General features: G+C 42.5%; 1 protein-coding gene and 1 long non-coding RNA gene across 5 annotated transcripts in view; one reads left to right on the forward strand and one right to left on the reverse strand.

Annotated features, from left to right (window-relative positions):
* Nucleotides 1-15,057, forward strand: part of ptprua (protein tyrosine phosphatase receptor type Ua) — a 207,542-nt gene that overhangs the window by 155,095 nt on the left and 37,390 nt on the right. For 2 of the 4 annotated variants that reach the window (XM_071499977.1, XM_071499978.1), the window contains exons 14-17: nt 6,802-6,940; nt 8,942-8,971; nt 9,492-9,652; nt 10,012-10,199. In XM_071499977.1, coding sequence (XP_071356078.1) covers nt 6,802-6,940; nt 8,942-8,971; nt 9,492-9,652; nt 10,012-10,199 — 518 coding nt within the window. The remainder of the gene's footprint in view (nt 1-6,801; nt 6,941-8,941; nt 8,972-9,491; nt 9,653-10,011; nt 10,200-15,057) is intronic. The other 2 variants (XM_071499979.1, XM_071499981.1) reach the window with 1 other exon arrangement.
* LOC139633911 (uncharacterized) lies at nt 6,855-14,949 on the reverse strand. Its single transcript, XR_011693866.1, has 3 exons — nt 14,834-14,949; nt 14,442-14,582; nt 6,855-6,971 (listed from the first exon to the last, which is right to left on the reverse strand). It is a non-coding gene; the product is annotated as an uncharacterized lncRNA (long non-coding RNA).

The raw sequence follows: 15,057 nt of genomic DNA on the forward strand, positions 1-15,057 counted from the left end.
TTGGGTGCTGCAGGGAGGAAGCCCCTGTGCCAATCTCTCCTCAGCAGAGACACCGGAGGAAAGGTGAAAGCAAACATGCATCCGTGATCTCACTCTGTTTCTCTTGAATCACTGACACTGACATTTGGCAAACCCCTTTTGGGGCTTTGATGGCTTTGAAATCCAGAATGTGGCAACATTTCCTTTCTCTTTTTCTTTTTTTTTCCCTGAGAGAGGAAGCGACCAGGAGTATTTGCTTGAGAGACAGACACAGATAGAAGCCTCTCAGTTCAAACAATAGGGGAGGGCGAGACAGACAGAGGGTGAAATGGAGTTGTTCCCCTCTTCCCCCTGACTGAATTATGCCTGAAGTTTGTAGTGCTCTCGAGAAAGGTGGCAGTTAAATTGGATTCCTCTCCCTGAACTCTTTCTTATCTGAAGTGTGATGACATCAAAGAATCCTGCCTTACTATTGTCAGCCAGCATGTCACATAAGTAGAGTAGGGGAGGTGGGTTGCAGGCATATTTATAGAAGCCATTTTTTAGTGTAGTTGTGCATATATGACTGTGGCAGGCAGGCCCAGAGGACATGCTGATGTTGCTGCGGTTCCCTCAGAGGTGGCGCAGAGGTCCTGTTAAGCCCGTCCCTGGCTTCTTTTCATTTCCTGTCACCGGCTTCCCACACACAGATGCTGCCAGCTGTGTTCACCAGAGTGCCCGGCCAAACCACGGCAGTGGTGGGCGAGTTTTTTTTTTTTCCCTTTTCCTTTCTCTTCACCACCTGGGCCGATTCTTTGTCTTTTTGTCCTCAGATGAAAGATGGCCAGCATTAGCTGACACTAAAGAACAATGAGAACATGTTCATTACAAATCAAATTATCTTGGAAGATTCCCCATTCTGCCACAAGAGGAGGGTTTCATTCATGTCAGCTCAGACGGCAGAAACGCATCAAATTCACATTTAGCTGCTGCAGCATTTGAAAAATTAGCTTAAAATCTGGGTGACAGCTAAATGGATTCACATCATACCATAAATTCTCAAATAGTTTATATAGACGTAATTGACCTCAACTGTACAGGGACTGAGATATTTAAAAACGAATGGCTTATGTTACATAAGCTGGTCTGAAATACTGAAGAGTGTGGAGTGACAAAATATGTTCAACACTTCCTCCGTGTTAGCCTGTTGTCTTGTTGAATTAGGCATAACAAGCATTTTCCACAGGACTAGTTTAATCAAACAACTTAGTCACAGTGCCTCATACTCACCTTTGCATCTTTTTAACAGAAATATTGTTTTTATTCAGATTGATTGCAGTTGGTTCAAACTCAGATTTTTTTTTTCTTTTTGTGTTGAGCTACTGGTGATGAAATTAAATATCTGCAAAGCTTTTGTTAAGACTGTTCCCGGCTGCTATTTATTTTGTCTCTGAGTTTGTCTCCTGAATAGAAATGTTGTTTTTGATGTGCCAACCTAGAGCAGTTGGTTTTACTTTGCCTTATTTTCACGGTGCTGTCAATGAAACATGAAAAGACTTCTGGGAGCTTAAAGGGCAAAGCTCATCCCCTTTACTAGTTGGCTTTTATGTGAACCTTTAGCTTTGTTTTTTTTTTTTTTTTGGTTTTTGTTGATTTTTTTTATTTATGTGCTTAACTCAAGACCTTTGCACTGTTATTGCACTGCTATCTATGTGAACAAAGAAAAGGATGAGCAAAAAATCAGCAACTAAAACACTGAAATAAAATGAATAATATACCAAAAACAGATCCATTAAATACCCGTAGTTTCATAGTGAGAGTAATAAGAAAATCAGCTGCTGGACATCAGAACTAAATGCACAGCTGCTGACTTAAACAGTCAGTATATGCATACCTGTATCACATCATAACATCTTATACAACCTTGTCATATTTAAAGATACAGCACTGATATCACAGCAAACCCTAAGTAACCAGTATGTTAAGTATATAATAGCATCTCTGTGTATTTAATTTTCAGTACTCTATTAGCAGCGTTGATTTTAGCTGTTGACCTTTCCCATACACATGTTTTGTTAAAAAGCGGTAGCCAAGTGTAAAACTAAGATCTTGAGGGATTTGACCTGCTCACGAGGATTGTTTGCTTGGCTGGTGTGTCTGTCCTGAGCAGACAGGTGAGCATCTTACCTCAACCCAAAAAACAAGAGGCATGGAAAACAGGGAAGGTCCTTTATTTTATAAGATGTGTTTTGGTCCTGACCAAAGATATGTATGAATTCTCCAGTTTCTAAACATTTGGGACATTTATCTTATTTACTTTGTTGTTAGAGTCAGAAATTTTATTATAGCCTAGATTTATTTCCAATCACATACCAGCCCAAGTTTATGGAGGTCTTGTCCCCATATCAGTAACTGGAAAGACTGGAACATGTGTTGAAAGTTTCTTGTAAACGAACAAGACAAAGCCCTTAAGTTTTCAGAGCTGTACTTAGTTACAAAAAAAAAAAAAAAAAGAAAGGAAAGGTATCCTTTAAACCTGGAAGCAGCAAAGTCCTTTATCGTTGAAAATATCATCTTTTGTCAGCAGACAAAAGTCAGATCCCGTCAAGAGGAAATTGATGTGAGCTAGAAAGTTCATTTTTATGAGGAAGAAGCTGTAAGGGAGACCAGGAGGCTAAATCTTTTTTCCCCATAAGTGAATTATAGTTATCTCTAATTATGAAGGAGACAGAGAGTTTGATGTGTATACTCAGATAAATAAGCCATTACAGTTCAAAGGAGCTGGTAAAGGAGGTAATTGAATTTCCCTGGGTGTTCTGTTGAGGCCCCTAAGATTTTGACCGATTCATTTTATATCTAGAAAAGGACCCAAAATCATTAAAATACAGCGTACAACGTAATGTGTTACCAATGTCAGACATAAAGCAAAATGTCTCCATGAAGAGAAATGACATGGTATATCCCTTTAATAGTAATTACAGCAGTATTTTCATGAGTGTTGATGTCATTGATATTAGCTGATTGAAAAAACGTCAAAGTAGAAGCAATTGGTATTAATGTTGTGAAAATGTATATTACAGTAAATTTACCTACATGAAATATTGTATTACAGGTATTCCAGTGTTTTTACTCATCTTTAATAAGGACGTTCTTTCATATGTTAGTGTTGGATATTTGAATTCCAGCTTCTAGTTGAGAATTTCCAGTGCATGTATGTTTATGTCTTCGTTCCTTTGTGACTCGAATAATATTATGTTTTTTTTTTGATTGATAAATTGCAGAACAGAACAAGGACAAGACAAAATGTTGAGTTTTGGTGACAGTACCTTAAGATTGATCGGAAAAAAAGTGGCCTCACAGCAGCGGATTGGTGACCGTGACAGGCCTGTATTAGGACTAAACAGCAGCCTGCAGCGCTGAAAAATGAAGCCAAAACCCAAGTGTCAAAAACTGTTTCTCAAATTGATTCTTGAAGCTGGCTCCAAAAGTGAGTCGATCCCCTTAGACTCCCATGTTAAAATGCCCAGCTGTACAGCAGAAATAAACATGTTTACAGCCTGGTACAAAAAAAACAAAAAAAACGGTTTTAGCTAATTTCCCCTTTCCTGACAATTGTACAGAGGGTGATTTTTTTTTTTTTCTAATATCTTACCCATTTACATTTTATTAAGGCTTGAAATTATGCCATGCACTGAAGTCTTGTCCTGCTGTAAAATTCAGGCTAATACAGAGAAACTGTGAACAATGAAGGTTTGAGTTTTATTGACAGTACACACTTAACACTGATCAAGCGCTAACACTGACTCATAGCAGGAGAGCAGTGATTGTGACATGACTCCTGTTGCGCTGGTGGGATAAGTGCTGTGGAATCGTACTGTACGCTGAAGTGAACCGTGTATACTGTAGCACATGTAATTCCAGCCCTCCTTGAAGCCAAGTAAGGGAGCAGCTTGTATTTGTTTGTACCGGACAGATTTTCCTTGGATTTGCAGCCTGTGTATACGTATGTCCTCTTTTCTGTGAGACCAAAATAATCTCGCCTGTACATTTGCAGACCCATACAAGGAAATGATGAATTGTGATGAAATATGCAACTCGCTGTCTGTACCCCTCCTGTCTTATTCCCGTGGATTTCCCTGCATGTCCACAGCTGGACAATTTCTAAACACGGCCCTGAAAGCAGGATGACTCACCTAGTATGATTTGTGTGATTACAGCACGTCTGTCAGGCTTGTATTGTTTGCCAGGAGCTATAGTCACCACCAGTCCACAGCTTATCAAGCCAAACTCCACATCCTGCTTCACTGTAAAGGCTTTTTTTTTTTCTCTCTCTTTTCAAGTCACAGATGATGAAAGGCAGCGACTCCCCCATGAAGCATCTTTGCTTTGTTTAAATACAGGGATGTCCAATTCAGCTGTGCTGCATCAAGACACGTCTGAGACCCTTGAATGATGCCTTCTCTCCGTGTTTTGTTTGACTCCCCGCTGTATTTGTTTTCTCATCAACAGGATGGCTTATTAATGAAGAGCTCATTCCCAGAAGTATAGTATTCCTTCAATTCAGTCATACTCAATAGCAATTTTTCACCTTTGGATAAAACACAACAGAAAGCACGGATGATTGATAGAGAGGGAGGTTTCATGATCTGGGCAATGCACTGAGACTGCAACATATGGGCAGGAGGGAAATAGTTACCTGCATCAGTTTTGTAAGATAACCAGAGTGTTGTCTTGCCCAAGCCAAACATGTTTAAATCTCCTATGTTGGGTCTCAAGTCTCTGATAACGGTGCACTGGAATAGTGTTCAAGCCCTTTCTGATACTGTCTAGTGAGCTCTTTATTGTGCCGCCTCTAGCGATTAAGTGCGGTGCAGCATTTGCATGGTAATGTAATAGCTCGCTGACTACTTCAGCTGGAAACACTCCCCTGTGTATAAGCTCCGACTGGATCTGTAGTGACCTCCAACACGCCTCATTCCCTCCCCCAGCTTGTTTGAATCAGCCTGGTAGATGCTTACCGCAGAGTGAGGATCCTTATCCTGTCAGTGTGCTACAATAACCCTGCCAGGATTAATGTACTGTAGGAGACTCCATCAGGATATCTGCAACAATGCCAACCTGTTTGCATTTGTGAGGGAAATTATTGAACAGATGTGTTTTGTCTTTGTGTTGGAGTCTATTGCCGACTTGTTACTAAGTTCGAGAGTGTTGTCGATCCTTTATGCAAGTAAAAAGATCTGGTGGGACGTCGTCCTTGGCTGGGTCATGATGACCGGACTGTTGAGGTTATTAATGTTATTGAACATCGATTTCAGGAAATGTTTGGACAAGACGGTTCCAGTAAAAGGATCCAACTTGGCCTTTTGGGATTGTTTTGCTGTTTTGCATCTTTGCCATAAGGCGTTGATGGAATGCTATAAGAGACGTGTTCAGACCTCGCACTAACATGCGTCTGTAGTGATCTGATCGTAAGTGGTCAGCTCTAAGTATGACTGTTCACACCTGGCTTTAAAATGTTTGTCGAGCAATCACCTGTGATTGCGCACCTTCACACCAGAACTTAGAGCTTTCCGCTTGTGATCAGATTAGCAGAGACGGATCTTAATACCAGGTCTGAGCAGGGCCCTTGTCAGAATGCCATGCACACTGACCTGAGAGTTGTGTGTAACTGTATTCTCCGTGTACACGTAAAAAAAATGATATTAAAGAGAACTTTTCCACAACTTCACACAAATTCTTTCTTTGATAAGTTAGATGAGGGAAGTTTTTTTCATATATTCATAACATCCTGATGCCCGTTAGATTATTATTAAATTAGACTTGAAAGTGAGCTGCAAGACGGTGATAGGAAGCCCACCCCTATGTGAGTGACACTATTTCCTGGTAATGTAAGTATCGGACTTGGGTGTGATCTCATTATCCTCAAAAATCCAGTTCGCTAATGCAATGCATAGCAGCTCATAGATGTGAAAGTTACAGTCATGTAACACTACCCCTGCCAGCAATGATGCAAAATGATGATTCGTTAGTGTGTAAGCTCTCAGTTCACTGTTCACTCTACAAGTACCTACTGAGCAATTTCTAACATAACTAAAATTTCTACTCATCACTTTCACCTTGAAACTGAAACTGTGATACTTCACTTAAATTGCACAAAAACACCTTTATTTCCTCACTTCCTGTTTGTAGCATCTGGCTGTGCGGATGTTACCTTATGTGCTCCAGAAAGGCCAGGGTAGTTTTCATGAGGGGGTCTGATCACAACATGTACAGTACCACAGTATCACTGTTTAGCAAGTAGCTACTTTATGAAAATATATAAAATGCTTTTTAGGTTCAGCTATAAAAGGCTCACAGCGGAGAGGCCTGGCTCCCCTGGGCCCCCCAGTTAGCACAGTACCATATTTCAGTTTTATGTGCCCAGGTTTGGGCACCACATATCTCACAACCTGAACAAAGAAAACCAAAACAATTCACATAGCTTTATAAACTGTTTAAAAACCTCCACTGGGGGTAAATGAAACTATATATATATATATATATATTTATTTATTTATTTATTTTGGTCATTTGGGTGAACTCACTGTTGAGGCTCTGTGGTAAAAGAACAGCACACTCATATCAGCAGACTTTCAGTATCAAGACCAACACAAGCTGCCAATTTTCCTGGCAATAGTTTTGTTTGTTTATGGTAATTATGCTGAAATGAATATGACAATGATTTACTGACATTAAACCACAACGTGTAGCATCTTGCTTCTGCAATTCGAGCTGATTATTCAGTCACAGTGGCTGTCTTTGTCTCCTCTTCCTCCTGACCTCTCTGTCACGCATGGCGCACAGCTGCCTGCAAGGACTCGAAGAGGGCCCTGGAGGTTTCCCAGCATGCAGAGGACATGGGTCTGATCCTTGGAGCGTGTGCCGGCGGTCTCGTGGTCCTCATTCTGCTTCTGGGGGCCATCGTCATCATTGTCAAGAAGGGGTGAGTGCCTGCAAAAATGTTTGTGTGTGTGCTGGGCAGACAATGTGAGATGGGTTAGACCTTTTCACAGTCAAGCATTTGCAGTCTTAAGTCTTATTGTTCCTGTATAGCCCATCCGAAGGAGTAAATTTATCTCTATCCCACTTGGCAGCTAGGGTCTATTGAGGAAAGCATTTGGCAATGAGAGTGAATTACAACCAGAGTTAGTGGAATGGTAGAGCATTAATCCTAAACTCTTCCACCGCTGCCTCAGCCAAGCTTTTGTGTTTCATCTCATCTTTTAATTTCAAGGTCTGTGTGTCGGCTGAGCACATTCAAATGCAGCCTGCTCGCACTGGAATCGCTGGCTGCTTTCCACCTGCAAATTACCTCTGTCGTCAATCGCACCTGCAGTGTATTCTTCCTCCGCTCGCTGGGCGATGGTGGAACACTCATCTGAGTGTGAAATATTTCATCAAGGGGCATGTTATTCCATTGCCCACCCAATTACATGAGGCGAGCAGCTGTGAGGTGCCAGTGGATGGGCTAGTAATTGGTTAGGAAGGTTGTTTTTGCTTTTTTTTGGAGGGAGGAACTCCTCTGCCCCAAGGAATTTTCTCGCAGAGAATAGAGGGAGAATGAATGGGGATGTCTGGGAGAAGGCAGTGACTGATAAGATTCAGTGGGCCAATCTAGCGGGCACAATAGCAGCTAGACAGCCACATGGGGGCAACAGGAGCAGACATGTTTATATTCAGTCACAGAATACTGTCACTCTGCATGTGCAAAGTTAGACTGTGTTGTGGTTCTGTAATCTGCAGGAGAATCAGAGATCCCATGCACAGCAGAATATTCAGCAGGGTGCTCGCAATGCAGGAAACGAGAGAGAATCAAAAATGTAGAGAGGGCTTTCTGCACACCAAAACTCAGCTCAACCAATTTCAAACGTATTTATTTCAACACAGTCGGCGAGTGCAGGTGCTTCATCAGGCTCAGTTTGATCATTCACATGAGTACATATTCAACCACTGTAGCTCCTACTGTTTAGGTTAGCTTGATGTCAGACACTGAATGTATGTCTCCATCTTGATAAAGGTTGGTGGACTGTGTCAACCACTGATAAGAGATGAGAGCAGTTGAAGTGTCGGAGAAACTGTAAGTGATGTCATTTAAAGGTCCCATATTTTACACTTTTCTGGTGTTTTATGTGAAGTGTTGATATCCACGAGAAGATATATTTGTTGGTTTTAAAAACCAAAAACTATCTCAATGTAGTTTTACATCTTCTCTCTCAGGCTTCTCTATTAAGCTCTCATAACAACAGGTCAGAGTTCTGATTCTGAGCCAATCAGAAGAGAGACTCAGAGAAACCAAATCCTGCAAGGTTGGATGGTGTGTCCAGGTGGGCGGGGCTTGAGGAATAGCTGTGAGCAGTGACTGCTTTGTTGTGACATCACAATACCACATAGAAAAATACAAGTTCAAAATAGGCCTAAATAAGGAGGCTGCTGTCTTTTGAAAGAGTTGATGAAAAGATTGAGTCCAGAGATATCTGGACTATCTATGCAGAGATTCAGGTGTGTTATGCTGGTAGAGAGATGATGAGATGAGGAGCAGGCAGGAGTCTTGTAAGTGTGTCCCAGCTGGGTTCATCACTTTTGTCCATTTGCATGTGTTTTCTTCAGTCTCAGGGCCACTGTGCAAAACCTTTTTTTGCATATGCAGTTGTACGCAGTTGTGGCCATTCTCCTTTAAGAAATTAAAATGACATTGACAATACAGCAACATAAATACAGATATAATACAAGTTCAGTTGGTGCTGAGATGAGTTTTGGCGTGCGACAAGCCCAGTCTTCTTTTTTTTGCTGTGTCCTGCTTCATGATGGCTTACTAAGAACATCCCAACGCACTGAGCATCTTCATTGATCTTCCTGATGCCCATCTTGATAAACCATAGTCACCTCTCTTTTTTTTCTCCTCACTCTCTGTCTCTCTCCTTTCCTCCTCCTTCATGCTAATCAGAAGGGACTTCTATTCTTACCCTTACTACCCGTAAGTTACTCCTCTCTCCATCGTCCACCCTTGACACCCTGATGCCATCTCTCCCCTTGCTTGCCCTTCGTAGTCCCAGGATTACTAACGTGGAAATAAGCATTGCTATCTCCAGCCCATCCTCCAATATAGGCACCCCTCCTCCTTCCTCCTCCTCCTCCTCCTCCTCCTCCTCCTCCTCCTCCTCCTCCACCTACTGCGCCTCCACCACAACCCCACCGCCACCCCCAACACTCTCTCGCTATCACCAAATCTCACTTTCCCCCCTCGTCCAGTTTCAATCTTGTAGCCCTTATATTTCCCCTCAGTCCAATTTCTCATCTCCTCACCCGTCCTACTTTCCTTTCTTCCTTATCTCTTTGCCTGTCTTTCTCTCATTCTGCCTATTTTCTGCTGTCCTCTGTCTATTATTACTCCCCCCCCCCACCCGTCTCTCTCTCTCTCTCTCTCTCTCTCTCTCTCTCTGTCTCTCTCTCTCTCTCTCTCTGTCCTGCGCCTCTCTGTGCCTGCATCTCTACAGTAGGAAGAAGGTGGCCATAAACAAGGCAGCCATGTCCTACAGGCAGGAGAAGAGTCGGAAGCTGAGCTCTTTAGACTGCAGCATGACAGAGCAGAGCACTCTCCAGCAGGATGAGAGGATGGCCCACTCCTTCATGGATGCCAACGGCTGCAACGCCCGAAGTAAGACAGCAAGCTGCGTAAGGGTACTCTTGTGAGAAAGTGTCTATTGAGATGAGACCCCCCTCTTCCTGACCTTCAGCCATGTTTACTTCCAAGCATGTATTCAATCTGTTCTACCAGACCATAAGGTGTTCTCCACAGAGACATCTCCTGCAAGTCTCTTGTCTGCTTGAACATGCTGCAGAGTCAGTCACTCACACGTCTCGCATCTCTGAAACACTGACTTTTATTTATTTTTTATTTTTTTTACTTCAGCTGCCTCCTGGACTTTTCACCCGAGTTGACATTAATAACAAAGAAAGAGTCAGTGTCTCAGTGTCAGCGGTATGGCTCTAACTATATGTCGTTCGTGTTCCCAGATGAGCAGCGCAGCTCTGTCAACGAGTCCAGCAGCTTACTGGGAGGCTCGCCGCACCGGCACTGTCGGAGGAAGAGCTCACCATATCACACGGGTCAGCTCCACCCTGCCGTGAGGGTAGCCGACCTCCTCCAGCACATCAACCAGATGAAGACGGCGGAGGGATACGGTTTCAAACAAGAATACGAGGTAAGAAAGGAGAAAACAGTCCCTTACTTCCAATCAAGGGAAAAATCTTGATACTGGCTTTGAGTCGCAGTATTTTGAGTTTGGCCCTTTCCAGTGGTTCATGCATAAAGCCGTGTCCAGGAGGAAATGGTTGTTCCCAGTTTAATGTGGAGGAACTTGACTGACCTCCAAAAGGCCGTGCGCTGTGTGTACGTTCAACAAAGCCTACTGTCATTTCCACATAGGTTGGAGTTACACTGTAACATGGAGAATCGGAGACAGACTGGAGAGGGACACTGATAACCATGACAGTGAAGCTCCTCTAACTGTCATTTTAACTGAAAACGAATCTTTCTCTTACATTAACTAAGTACACAGTTTAACCAAAACCATGATCTCTCCCTAAACAAGTTGTTCTAGTGCCTAAACCCAACCAAACCTCAACCATAGCATTGTCACATTAGAAAAAGTAATTTCTAGCAGGCACAGTCAAGTGACGTTGTCCTGGTAATGGACAACAACCATCAGGTCAAAACAGGCCTCTGTTTGTCCTTCTGGAGTTCCTGGACCAACAGTGGATTTTGTATTAATCAAGCGGACCACCCAGTGAGTCACTCAGTTTTGAGTCAGTTTCAACGTAGAGTTGAGACACTCAACTCGACACAACTTAAAACTGACAACTTGATCAAGCAGATGTAAGTCATTCGTTATTATCTGTTGTCATGGTGAAGAATAAGATAATAACAGTTTTTTTAGACAATAATGTAAATTAAAGCTGACACTGAAAGTCACCATTACTTGGATTAGACACAAGTATGGTTTTACGCTGCGTTCACTTGTGATGGGAATTGCTACTGGCAACTCTTGGTTAACAGAAACTGAAAGTTTAGGTGTTAACTTCAGTAGAATCTTTTACACCAGGAGGGAAGTCTTTCACAGGCCTTCACTGTACCATTGTTAATATTTTAACCATATTAACTATATGTTCACACATGTATGAGCTGCATATTTTACTTCCTGAATGATGTCATTCTCTGTCTTCATCAGTCAGGTTGCAGTATAAGTACATATATGAAAATAACTAGTGAAAACCTGCGTTCAGTTAGTGCAACAGGCTGCAGGTCTCAACTCCGTCCAACACCTTTGACATGAACTGGAAAGTCGACTGCAGCTGACTCCAGGACTCATCACCCAACATCAGTGTTGGACCTCAATAATGCTCCTGTGGCTGAGTGGGAGCAAATAGCCTGCCTTTAGCCAGGTTCTAATGTCTGTAGGAAAACCAGAAGAATTTTAATACCCTTGGGATTTGGAATGAGCTGTTCAAAGATCACAAATTAGTACAATGTTTCTGCAGGAACATAAGAACACATATCCTGGGGCCTCCCATAACTTGACCCTGTGAGAACTCTGTGAGGCAAGGCTGTGGTACCAGCTTCTTTCATGACTGCTGGGTTTTGGTCAGTATGGTTGTTATCACAGTGGCGTCCAGATCCTCAAACCTCAAACCCCTTGCACTGTTGTACCCTCAATTCTGCAGAAACTAGCTGTAATATTTGTTTCCTTGGCTGACTTTCTTGTAACGCGACGACACATCTGCTTAACCAGTCGCCACAGACAGCACGGCTGGCAACCCATAAACAGTCGACCGGTGATGCTCGGACCGTATATATGAGCCTCTGAGCAGTGCAGGATATGCAGTTCCATGAACTTATTTTCAAAAGAACAGTGCAGGAGAAAATAGAGCCTGTTACAGGAGTCAAATCACACCATGTTGTGTCATGTTGTGTTACTGTTGTGGGAAAAGCACTAATACTTGCTTCAGGTGCTGGTGTTTTTTTTTTGTTTGTTTGTTTTTTTGCTGTGTAGTGTATTTATGTGTTCAGTATGTGCTTGTGAATAAGTTACTGCCTTTTTAAAGCACTGTAGAACAACTGCTCAGCAACTGTCTGACACATTACAGCTCTGCAGCTCAGACCTGTGCGCTCTCCAACACCTTGATCACCCCTTTCTCCAGATGGGAAGAATAGAAGAAAAACAACATTACAGATGGTTCCTGATACTTTTTGGGTAGTTAGTGGATGGGGGTCACTCTGTGTATTACTGCAGACAGCTACTGTCTACTTTGAAAAGGCTTAAATGGAGAGTTAAATATTAATGAGCCAGCTGTAAAATGCTGCTCTTCATCTGCATCACAGAGATAATGCAGATATGCTGAACCTCCTGGTGTTGTGTGGATTAATTATGCTTTCCAAAGTTACCCTCTTTTTACTTTAATTTGAGGTCCTCCATATCAACCAGTGGTGATGAGTCTTTTTTTGTGCCTCTACCTGAAGGAAGCCAGATGTACTTTTTCGATTCATTAAGCTATCCCCTGAGGGGCCAACAAATTCCCCCCCCTCCGAAATCAATATATGGGTCGCTTTTTCACTCCTCAGTCTGGCTCCCCATCGCCTTGAGAAATAAACAAGATGAAGGGGATCAGTCTGCACAATGCTGTCAGACTTCATAACCCTTATTTCCCACAGGGTCATGCTGCTGCCATTGATCAGACATTGCAAGGCATCGTGGGGGGGGGGCGCGGTGAATAAACACAGTGGCGGAAAGTGTGTCACCGCCAATGACTGCAGCGGCCCACCTATGGGTGAAGCTATGTCATTTTGTCTTCTCCTGGAGCTGTAGTGCGCCCACAACACTGCGTCATATCACAAGACAGTGATATGACGTAGAGCCGGACAGATAGTGGGTTAATCAATATTGTGCTGAGCCAGATATTGATATTTGACAGTAAAATAAGATAATCCTAACTCTAACCTCCAAAATTCTTTTTAACGTAAAGATTTTTGAAGAAAACCATTAAATTTCCTGGGTGGCTGTGGCTCAGGAGGTAGACCAGGTGTCCACTAACTGTAAAGTCGGTGGTTCGATTCCTGCCTACTACAGCCTGCATGTTGAAGTGCCGTTGGGCAAGATACTGAACCCCTTGCCCCTAGTGTATCATTGGCGTGTGAAAGAAAAGTGCAGCATGCATAGAAGATGCCCGAGGTGAAGGGGTGAATGTGGCTTGACGTGTTAACGCTTTGAGTGGTCAATGAGATATAAAAGTGATATATACCCGCATTTCATTTACCAAATTCGGTCATTAAAGCTGCACTAATCAATATTAACAAACAATCAAATGAAATGTTTAATGTGAATGGTGGTACTAGTAGAAAGAAACCCACAGAAAAAATATTGCCCAACTCCAGTTCCCATCTACTCTACAGAGCTTTTTTGCCTGTGAGTTCACTGTTCTCTGATAAACCCTCTGTACACTTCCTGCTCAGCACCGAGCAGCAGTTGTCCACTGCATTTAGTTCAAAAGCAGATTAGTGTGAGAATTTGTATCCAGTAAATACTCTGTGGACTGCATCTTATGTGTTGTTAAGTAAACTATGTTGCGTCTTACTATGACTGATGGTGTCTAACATGAGCAGATGTTTCTGTTGTTTTACATGAGAGATGTCTGTATGTGTGTTTTGGGGAGGCGCTCAGTTGGAAAAACCCAATGTTTTGGATAAAACTCAATTCATGCTTGCTGCCTCTGCACTGGTTGCTAGGGTCAGTGTGGGTTCGCGTGATGTAGATATAATCATCTTCCCGCACGCTGACCGTGCACATGCTCGAAAGGCAAACTGGATGCTTGTCTTGTTTATTGTATACATGTACTGTGTTCTTCTTAAGTGGTTGCTCGAACCATTTTCCTTGTCTTTGTTGGTCAGCCAAAAACAACAACCTCCTCTCCTACTGTGTGGAATGTGTCCACTAATTGTAGTTTGAATGGAAGTGGACTGGAAGTCTCAACCTGTCTGCTTGCATATGAAAGTATAAAACAAAGCTTAAGGATTTAGAAATATTTGCATATAAAGCTTATGGTCGTCAGGGTTGTTTGCTTGTGTTACCAGGTCACTGTCAGTCACCTCTCATAAAACAGAAGTTTTTGTCTATTGAACTAATAACTTAGGATGTTTTTTTGTTTTTTTTACTTTAACTTTGATTGGTTCATTGTTGTTCATGAATATTTAATGATAAATACTTGAGATTCAAAACCAGGTTTTTAGGGGCTTTAAAGTGCTGAGCATCATGAAATTAGCTGAGAAAATAATAGAAAGAAATAAATCAAGTAAAGCTCCATGAAGGTGAGCAGGGTGTTCTTGTGGCTCCAGAAAATACAGGGTGCTGGACAAAGGCAGGTGTGTTAAGAAGGATTAGATCAGGTATTACCTGTGCAGGATCCAGTGCCAGATGTAATCCCTCCGATCAGCTTGCTTTCTCCGGCTCGGTCTGGGGTCTCAGGTGGTCCCCATTTGCACAGGAAGGATTGCTTGGCCGCAGATGAGAGACGGCGTGCTTCAGTATGAGAGCCTGGATGTGCATTCAGATACAGCAGGGAGATTAAACTGGGAATTAAAGTGCAAGAGAATATGACACAACTCAGGCCAGGTCTATTCAAGCTCCTCTTTCTTCCTCCGTAAATAGTATTGATTTAGATTCAATGACTCATCTCACAGCAGCAGCAGATTTAGTAGATGTTTGTCATAAACAGCTGTCACAGATTTAGCAGTTTAGCACTGAGGTATTATACAGCAATGGCATCTTCAAGCTGCAAGTCTCACACTCTGGATCCTCTGGGCTGGATCCTCCCTCTCAAGGCCACAGCCATCTCTCAGAGCCGCATGTCCTCTCTCAGCCTCAGTCTCTCCCCTCTGTGGTGTGGCAGATGTCTGCTGATGACTTGGCAAGACGCTATAATAGCGCTTAGACAACCTTAGGGTAACAAAGTCGTTTCTATTGTGAGTTTCAAGATGCATCAAAGACTGTTTTTTTTTTTTTTTTTTTT

The sequence above is a fragment of the Trachinotus anak genome, unplaced genomic scaffold, assembly GCF_046630095.1.
Source record: "Trachinotus anak isolate AG129_WGS33_773 ecotype Australia unplaced genomic scaffold, CSIRO_AGI_Tana_v1 ptg000016l, whole genome shotgun sequence".
NCBI classification, from domain to species: domain Eukaryota; kingdom Metazoa; phylum Chordata; class Actinopteri; order Carangiformes; family Carangidae; genus Trachinotus; species Trachinotus anak.